This window comes from Penaeus japonicus, unplaced genomic scaffold (genome assembly GCF_977035675.1).
Source record: "Penaeus japonicus unplaced genomic scaffold, GWHDUDI00000001_assembly GWHDUDI00000033, whole genome shotgun sequence".
NCBI classification, from domain to species: domain Eukaryota; kingdom Metazoa; phylum Arthropoda; class Malacostraca; order Decapoda; family Penaeidae; genus Penaeus; species Penaeus japonicus.
This window is the reverse complement of record NW_028234435.1, coordinates 18,182,562-18,192,198: the sequence shown is the minus strand read 5'-3', so window position 1 is coordinate 18,192,198 and position 9,637 is coordinate 18,182,562. Positions and strand designations below refer to the sequence as shown.

The following is a 9,637-nucleotide window of genomic DNA, read 5'->3' as shown; positions in this document are numbered from 1 at the left end:
TACACATCCCCATTTATTTCTTTTTCTTTTTTTTTCTTTACTTTTCTTTTCTTTTCTTTTCCTTTTTTAATATGAAAAAAGAGGTTAATGCTGTCTTTAGAAGGCTGTGGCATGAGAACTAGTGCCTTCTTATTTTTGTATATCAGTTCTTTTAGTTAATTTTTCTTTGCATCTTTCTCTTCAATCATGGCAGCTTGAGGACTGGTGGTTGCACTATGCCTACCTGACAGTAAGAGACCCTATCCTTCCCACCATGAACACCACTGGGCCTATGCCTCTTAACCTAACCCTGTGGCAGCCATCATATGAAAAGGCTTCTAAGGTAAGAAAACTTTTTTATGGTAATACTGATCATAAAGATAATGATGATGATAATAATGATGATGATAACAGTAATAATAATAATGATAATGATGGTAATAATGATTGATAATTTTAATAAGAAGACAAATGACAAGAATAATGATTTTGGTGTTGATAATGACACTAACGATATGAATGATAACGATAATATCAATATTGATATTGCGAAAGATTTGTCGATCAAGGATTTTTAAAAGTTTTATCACAAGTAGTAGTAAGATATACGTATTAATGGGTTCATGTTGAAGTGTTTATTCTTTTGCCTTGGACTGTTTGTTTTGATTTATTCATTTCATTTTCTCTTTCTTTCATCTTAACAGTATGCAGCATTATACATCTGGGCAATAGTAGATTTCTTTGTGCTGTTGCGAGAGGAACGATTGATGCCCCAGAAAGCTAAAGATGTAAGTTTAATTTGCTGTTCATTTGCACATGCATTTCTTTTTTTTCTATAATGATAAACATAATTTATATATATGTATATATATATATGTACATGCATAGATATGTATATAAATTTGAATTTTCAGGGATCAAGATTTAGTATGGAACAATTCAGAAGGTTGTTCAATTGCTCAAGAATACCTGGCCAAGGGGCAGATAGTTTGTATACCAGATGGAGGACAAGTGAGTTGATATACAAAACATTGGTTGCATTTGTAGATTTCATGCAGTGGTTAACTACAAAGTATTCATAGTATTCAGTATTGATAGATTTATTAAAGAAAAGAGTATAAACTGCATTAAGAGCACTTACAGTGCTGTGCTCATACCCTTTATTATTATTCCAAATATTCCACATAAAAATCAGTATTTTTTTTCATAATTTTAGAGAGCGAAGGAGATTGTCCTCATCACTTAATCGTTCTCTGCAATGGACACATCTGGACAATGAATCCATGGGATTCTGAAGGTATGTCTGCTGTTTCTATATTAATATCACAGTGTCCTTTATATGTATGAATGTATAATGTATTGGGATAGGCTGCATTACAGGTTGATGTTACAGAGTGTTTTATTTTGTTAAAATCTGATACGATGCCTTTGACCAAGATTGTTAACATAGGGCGGCTTTGTTACAAACTTGTTTCATAATTATTTCACTCTTGTTTTTTCTCTCTCCAGGGAAGGTCATGAATCCACCAGAGTTAGAACAGCAGTGCAATTACATCCGTGAAAGGAGTGAAGCCATGGGTGCTGGACCTGGTCTCCCTGTCCTCACATGTGACACTCGAGAAAATTGGTCAATTGTAAAGAGACTTTCCGTTTTGTGTATATTTTATATCTAATGTGAAGCTAATTGCCAAAAATTGAATTACAATGATTATAATTTGCTATTATTTATAGTAAAATAGAAGATGTTACTGTTTAGACTGTCATATTTTTCAACCATATTATCACCTTATGTGTGTTATATTCTTGCATGCATAAATGTATTACTTTTTTTCAGAATCGGGATTGGTTGAAATCCTTAAGCCTTAATAACTCTCAGAATTTAGAACACGTAGAATCTGCCATGTTTGTGTTTGTGATGGATAACACTTCTCCAGCAGACTTCCAACAGGTAAGAATTAAGTATTATTAGCCCATTTCTTAATGAAGGTGTGCTTTTTAGCTCAAACCTAAAAGCTACAGATAGTAACTTAACCCGCCAGCGCCGCGGTCGTTTTTATTTTTCGCGTGCCGGGGCTCTCGAAACCTTTATCCCAAATCATCAATGATATCATTGACGGCGTATGACGGCACCCGCGCTATCATATTACATAATCGCCGTCTGTGGCCGGCGGCCGGCGGCATTGGGTTAAGTATCATTCAGTACAAAGTTGTTAAGTAAAACAGGATATGCTGTTGCAACATCCAGTAGAATATCATACATGTGATTAAAATCTGATGAATCAATACACAATAATGAATTAAAATCTACAGTTGTGCTGGGAAGCTCTATGTGGAGACACAACTAACCGCTGGGCTGACAAGAGCCTGACAGCCATCATGACAAGAAATGGCTTTGGTGCTACAAATAATGATGTAAGATCAGTATATGATACTCATACATATCCTATAGTATCCATATCTAAGGTCATTACTCCTCATCTGTTTTTGTGCACATGATCCATAACAGACTTCATTGAAATACTTTTACAATTACTATTATTATTATTATCATTGTTATTATCCTTTAGTTTGCAATCTAGAAAAGGCTGATATTCAATGTGTAATTAAGGAAAGGTTATCACCCATCCAGCACACGCCATATGATGCTATGGCAACAGTGGTCATGGCCCATTACCAGCACTTGCTGCTGGAAGACATGGGGGGCTGCTGGAGAGGCAACCCCGAAGTGAGAGAATTCCCTATGCCGTCCCTTGTGAACTTTGACCTCGACAGCAAAATCCTGGCAGCTATTCCGAGTGCTAAGGAAACTAGTTTGGCATTGGTATGTATATCTTTTTTTGGTTATTGTTGTATATATATGTATGTGTGTGTGTGTGTTTTTCCTCTACTGTATCTTGTTTTATGATGTCATTACATATCTTTGATTGTACATATCTGAAATGTATCTGGATAATCCTCTTTGATTGTTATTCTTTCAAAACATTTATTATCTACCTATTTTTTTTTTTTTTTTTTTTTTTTTTCCTTGTTTCTTCCTTTTTTTTAAGTGCTCTCAAATAGCTATCATTGTTTTACATTCTTCATTCCAGACCAAGAATATAGATGTGAGATATCATACATACTCTGCTTATGGTAAGGACTTCATTAAAAGCAACAAGCTCCATCCAGATGCCTTTGTACAGATGAGCATGCAGTTGGCTTATATTCGCCTCCATGGGAAGTACGTAGGAATTGTCTTCAGGAAATCTTTAATTGAACTTTCCTTGATATATAACAGTTATACTTTGCTTGATATATGAAAATTGAACATTGCTAATCATCATGTGATCCATTTTTCCAGACCGGCACCAACGTATGAAACTGCAACCACTCGACAGTTTTACAATGGGAGAACAGAAACCATGCGCTCGTGTACGGATGAGGCTGTTGAATTTGCCCGCTGTGTGCTCAACCCTACAGCATCGGTATGTTCTTTAAAATGGAAGAAGATGTCTAAGTGTATTAGGCTTTGAATAGTAATGGATCAAAGCTGAAGAAAACATATGGAAAATAATTTTAGCTAACTCTAGTTTTGTCATTTTTGTTCTGTATGCATGCTGTTGAAGGTAAGCGAGAGTAATGCTAATTGATATATTGATGATTATAACAGAGGACACTGTTTGCTATACGATGAGAGAATGGCAATGGCTCTCCTTCATTTTTCATTAAAATATTCATTATAACAGATTTTTCCATATTTTCAATTGTAATAGAAAGAAATATATAATTAGCAAATTTCATTTTTTCCACTTACAAAAGCCAGAAATCTAATCACAATTAATGACTAGTAAAGGCATCAAGAAAATCTAAAGCTGAGGTAATATGTAATTAAAATTTAGACATGGAAAAATTACCCAACCAGAGATAAGCTTAGTTTTGTGATTTATTGATACAATAATATTATAAAGAGGATAAGGTAATTGTTAGCTGAAATTATGCAAGGAATCAAAGATAGATGTAGCTGATGGTTTTCTCTCACTGTTGCTCAGACAAGCGAAAAACGCACCAAACTCGTCAGTGCCGTGAACCGCCACAATGAATTAATGAATCACTGCCAGAAAAACGAGGGCATCGATCGTCATCTCTTTGGCCTTTACATTGTTGCTCTGGAGGCTGGCATGGAGACTCCCGAGCTCTTTTTAGATCCAGCTTATGTCAAGAGGTGAGGCAGAAACTTTTGTTTTTATTCAGAGTCAATTGAGAAAATTAGAATTACACAAGCTAATTAACATGTCATTCTGTAAGTATATTTTGTAAATTACTTTTTTTTTTCATCTTTTTCTTTTTTTCAGTGGTGGTGGAGGTAATTTTGTACTATCTTCAAGTACAACTGGTTACACGCCACTTGTCGGAGGAGTAGCAGCTATGGTTCAAGATGGTTATGGATGTTTCTATAATATGCTCCCAGATAAGTAAGTAATATCTTTAGTGTTATGAAGCTCCAATTTATTTAATATCTGAAGTTATAGTTGAAATATGCAGTTCCTTTTCTTCATGGGATAAGATTATCATATTGTTTCACAGCAAAGTAAATGCAGTAGATATTGCTACTATTTATACTGACAGGTACCTTGTGCAAGCATAGTACACTAGTATTTATAACCTTTCTTTGTTTGCATGCAGGCTGAACTTCTTTGTAAGTACATATCACAGTTCAAGTGAGACAAGTTCCCAAGGTTTCTGTGATGCACTTGCCTCATCTCTTCAGGACATGCATAATGTGTTGACAGCTCCTACTGCAAGCCTGTAGATCCTTCATATATGTATAATCTAAGTTGAGCTTGATCTGTTATTGTGAACTTGAAACCTTTGTTCTCAGTTCTTTTATATTTTGAAAGTATTTTAACCATTGCTATATAACTTTTATTTGGTTTTGGTTTATTCTTCATAAGAAATATGAACAGAAATGACTGGAATTATATTCTACTTAGAGAAACCGTTTTAAAACCTTTTACTGTTTATAATATACCTTGTGAAATCATAGAGACAGCAGAAAAACAATTACTTCCCTGTATGACTTAAATTCATATATGATCATGTGGAATGTCTCTAGGCTTATATTATTAGGCCTGCCATAGCATATTGTGAATAATACCTCCAAATAGTTACCAGTCAAATCTCATAACATATCTCGGGGCAACAATCGATAAATGTTGTGTCAGCTGTTGTGTTGAAAGGTAATTTGGTGCTGATCACATCCATTTCATAACAGGTTAGTAGATTTTATCTTAATATAGCCTTCTATTTCTTTAGTTTGTTCTCTTATATACAAAGAAGAACCTTTTTATGTATGTTGTGGTATGAGTCCTGTGATTGTAAAAAAAAAAAAAAGACTGCTTATGATGCTTTTTATTGTTATTGTTCAGTTATATGTTTATTTGTATGTTATAGAGAATAAGATTAGTTTAGTCTCAGGATGAATAAAAATATATTCTGTTTAAGTGTTTATACATTTTTATTATTGATTTGGGGCTTGGTTTTATAGTATTTGGTAAAGTCTTTGTCTAGTGTCCAGACCATGCAGCTATTTTAATAGTAAAATGTATACTCTCACATCTTTTAGCATAATTATGGCTCCAGTGCAAGTCAGGTGTATGAATTTACAAAGAAGTCTTTTCTTATAGAGAAATGACATTTTTTGTTTTTCTATTTAGATATAGTTCTACTCTTACTGATAATAGTTTTTGGTGTAGTATCATCAGATTTTGGAGTGAAATTACTCTTTGATAGTCCAATCAATCGAGAGATTTGCAATAAAAAACACCAGGCTAGTGAAGAGGTTACGCCTGTTGCTTGCGTAGTAGAAACTGGAAAGCATATAGGTAATCCAGACACCATGGTGTGCATTTAGTTAACGTGATCAGATAAGACAGCCGTAAATATCTAAGACATGTTGGGCCATATGTATGAGGTCTGGGCAAAGCTCAATGCATTGAACTGAATTGGTTACTTCTTTATACTGCAACCAACGAGGAACATTGAGACAAATGTCTGAACTCATGATAATGTTATTTCTTTTCTTTTCTTGTTTTTTCTTTTCATGGCATGGTATGGAGTGATGTAGTTGACCCTGATCAGTCTATGATATTTTGTAATTATTGTAATTTTGGATGTTATAAGCCTTAAAAGTAATTCCAGTACCCAATCACAGTTCAGAAACTAATTGTTTGTAACAATTTCAGCAATACAACTGAGTGAAAGTAGAGTAATATCTATGTAAGGATCTGTGGATGTTAAAATTATGAATATTTGATACAAGTCTAGTAATGAATGAATTATATTTTTCTTCATTCATTTGATAATTTGCTATAGAGAGAGGAAAATATTCATTCAGAGTTCTTTGAAAGGAGATAGTTAAAGAGTCTTTTAAAGTGTTATTTATGTAAGATTACTAAGAGTTATAGCTTGCTTTTATTTCATATCTAAATTAAGATGTGTTATTCATTATTAGAATTCTTTTAATGTAATTGCCAGATATTTTCACATGATATAGCAGTACCCCAAAAGTCAAGTTAGGGAAATGTATTTTAAAACTTGCTACACACAATACAGCATGTAGTACTAATGGAGAAAAAATATATAAATGAGAATGAATAACTTCACAACACAAGAGAGATAATCAGCAGATTTCTGATTATTCAATTCACAACACAAGAGATTTAATCAAAAGATTTTCGATTATTCAATTAATATACATAGACTGTATTTATTGCAATGTAATGTTATTTATTCTCATTCAGAACTTTTTTTTACATGCATAGTATTGAAGCACTAATTCAGACTAAAACACTTTGCATATAATAATTAGACTGCCTTACACATCCAGACTTGTATGACATCACATAGTCTAGATATGATATCAATAAATGTTAGTATATTATGAAAAGTTCTATATAATCAGCATTCTGAATCTGGAAGTACAGTTTAGTATAAAGTAAATTTCTTAATTTTTCACTTGTAAACACTTTTAAGCAATTCTTTCCAGATATATATAAAATTTTGCAGTGCTGTGCAGCCAGTTGTCTGCCATATGCTAAGGTACATTTATCAATTAAAACAAATTGGTTCTATTATTCTTGTTTTTACATGATGTTTGTAATAATTTATTATACTGCCTTTTTTCTATCAGATATTAGGAGAGTTGTCTTGCATATTTAATATGATGTATAGATACACACTATAATTAAATTTTATGAAAGTAAAAGTCTGTAGATAGGTTGTGTGTGTTCAGTGGCCTTTGAAAGGCATATGTGAAGGAATGGCCAATACTAATTCTTTACATGCTTATTAAAGGTATAATTAATATCTTTCATAATCTACCCCATTAAATATGGGAATGTTTACACATTTCTTAATGCTAATCTTGTATATTGAGAGAAAGGATAGTTTTGCAGTATTTTCACAAAAGGCTTGGTAGTTTTCTGGGCTTGTTAGCAACTGGTAGGTATTGAATATGCTACCTGGAGTAGTCTGATGAAAAAAAAATGTCAATGCAAAAGACTAGTCACAATTCTCTTTTGTTTGTTTGTAATATATTTTTAAAAATTTATGGTTTTTCATTTTTTACTCCTTGGTTGGGAAATGAAGGTGCTCTTATTCTGCTTGTGGTTAATGTGGATGATAATGAATTATGTCTGTATAACCTGTGTTGCAGAAATGCTGAAGTTTAAGGGAATTTGCAAGCAGATGAAAAAGGTGTTTAACTTGAGTGATGTAGAGATTCAAATGGCAGGAGTATGTGTTATGACAAACATTAATCTAATGACATATGAAATTTCAGCACCATTATTTTCCTCTGTGATGCTGAATTTTTGGGACAAATTCAACATGCATATTTTACTCAGAAGAATTGCTACAATGAAATAAAAAGGAGGCTCTGTGGTGATGTTATTTACTCCAAAAGAAACCATGGAAACCTCTCACAGCAACAAAGAAACAAGCAAGTGGCCAAACACAGCCATCTGCATGGCAGAGACATATGTAGCAAAATGTGTAAATGATACCTAATACTTTTATTTTTCTATTCATTTACTATCTTCCATGTCAGCGTGGTGCAAAAAATATAATTGATTAATGAGTCAGCGAGTAGAATGTTAAGCTTAACACCAAGTACATCCTCGTCTCTCATATAGGATCTCGTAGACTGGAGCTCTTGGTCCGAGTTAAGTCCTACAAATCTCACTGAACAGAACTGTTTGGAGTGGACTGAAGACTACTAGACAGGACAATCGTTTTTTTAACATTGTTCAAACGAACATGTATGGCCTTGTTTATTGAAATTCCTACTCTGATGTAATTAGAGGAAGTTGATTTACCAATCGGGAGAGAGATTCCAGTTAATCCTGCACTGTCAATAAAGTAGGTGAAGGTGCCAAGTAGGAGTATGATTTCCTTGTTTACATCCAGGATAATTAGGTATATCTAGTGATCTTGCCCACACCAGAAATAGACAGACTAGCATTTTGCCTAGCATATAAACAAGACAAAGGTGGTTAAATTAATATAGGAAAGCCGCTTTGACCACTTCCAGTCGATGCTACTGGAAATAAATAGTCACTAGGGCTCGTGTAGGTATTAGTAGAGAAGAAAAACTAGATTTTGTAATCATGTAGGGATGATGTTTGCCCTCCTGCAAAGGATGGAAAATGAAAGGAAGGAGGATGGGTAAAAAATAATAGCTGGAAAGGGTGAAGGGAGGTGCAGTGTTGAAATTATAGGAATACAAAGAAAGGGGGCAGGGAGGTAGAAGCAAGAATGGAGTGAGTAAATAGGAACAAATGTGATATTTCTAGGTTGATTATCAAAAAGAAAATATCTTTTGTAGATAATTCTCAAGACTTTTTTTTAGAATTCAATTTGAGTTTTCTGGCAGGGTGTTTATTAGGGCCCATTTTCATTAATATTACTGGTCAAGATAAGGCCATTCGTTGATGAGAATTATTAAATTATAGACAAAGGCAAAATAAAATTGAAACTTGTCATCATCCTTAAGGGCAGGAGGCACAGGGGATAGGGGGACATGTTCTTGTGGAGATTTATGAACTGTAAATTTCATATTGAACAATTAACAAGTAACTTACACAAACCATGTGTAAACACGAAGGTAAACAATTCAGCCATGCGAGAAACAAGAGAGAAGTACCATAAACTTCTTTGAAAATTATGGGGCTAACCTAACCGTATTTCTATCGAAAAATGAATCAAGCCGCGCTTGAGGCGGTTAAACTCAAGCCTGGCTGGATTTTCAAAAATGCCCTTTGACTATGGCTTGTGACATACCAAGTAAATTAAAGTCTTTGGTACGTATGGTGACTTTAAATGTGGTTCTCATGTTCACTTCTTAACTTTGGTAGCCCTTTTGAAAGAATTTTCGGTGAAAAAAGGCACAAAGAAGCAGTAAGAACATCTGGAACCCCTCCATACCGTTTGTAATAATCTCCTATTTTTTACCTGTTTGTTGTATAATCTTACCTGAGTTCTAGTCCAAAAGTATATTTAGCCATATATACATAATCAATTCTATTGATAACCCACCTATTTCAGTCTTTTATTTTCCAAATCCATTTGAAATAAATGTGGAAGAAGGGGATACACCTTTGTATTTCTTTACATATAACGT

The 9,637-nt window shown here is 33.7% G+C and overlaps 1 protein-coding gene across 8 annotated transcripts in view; it reads left to right on the top strand.

Annotated features, from left to right (window-relative positions):
• Positions 1-7,565, top strand: part of CROT (Carnitine O-octanoyltransferase) — a 12,794-nt gene extending 5,229 nt beyond the window's left edge. For all 8 annotated transcript variants that reach the window (XM_043013994.2, XM_043013997.2, XM_086530477.1 and 5 more), the window contains exons 5-17: positions 194-322; positions 684-767; positions 894-990; positions 1,196-1,276; positions 1,489-1,613; positions 1,814-1,927; positions 2,290-2,391; positions 2,609-2,800; positions 3,069-3,199; positions 3,320-3,443; positions 4,008-4,180; positions 4,311-4,430; positions 4,642-7,565. In XM_043013994.2, coding sequence (XP_042869928.2) covers positions 194-322; positions 684-767; positions 894-990; positions 1,196-1,276; positions 1,489-1,613; positions 1,814-1,927; positions 2,290-2,391; positions 2,609-2,800; positions 3,069-3,199; positions 3,320-3,443; positions 4,008-4,180; positions 4,311-4,430; positions 4,642-4,768 — 1,599 coding nt within the window. In that variant the 3' untranslated portion in view covers positions 4,769-7,565. The remainder of the gene's footprint in view (positions 1-193; positions 323-683; positions 768-893; positions 991-1,195; positions 1,277-1,488; positions 1,614-1,813; positions 1,928-2,289; positions 2,392-2,608; positions 2,801-3,068; positions 3,200-3,319; positions 3,444-4,007; positions 4,181-4,310; positions 4,431-4,641) is intronic.
• The last annotated feature ends 2,072 nt before the right edge of the window (positions 7,566-9,637 follow it).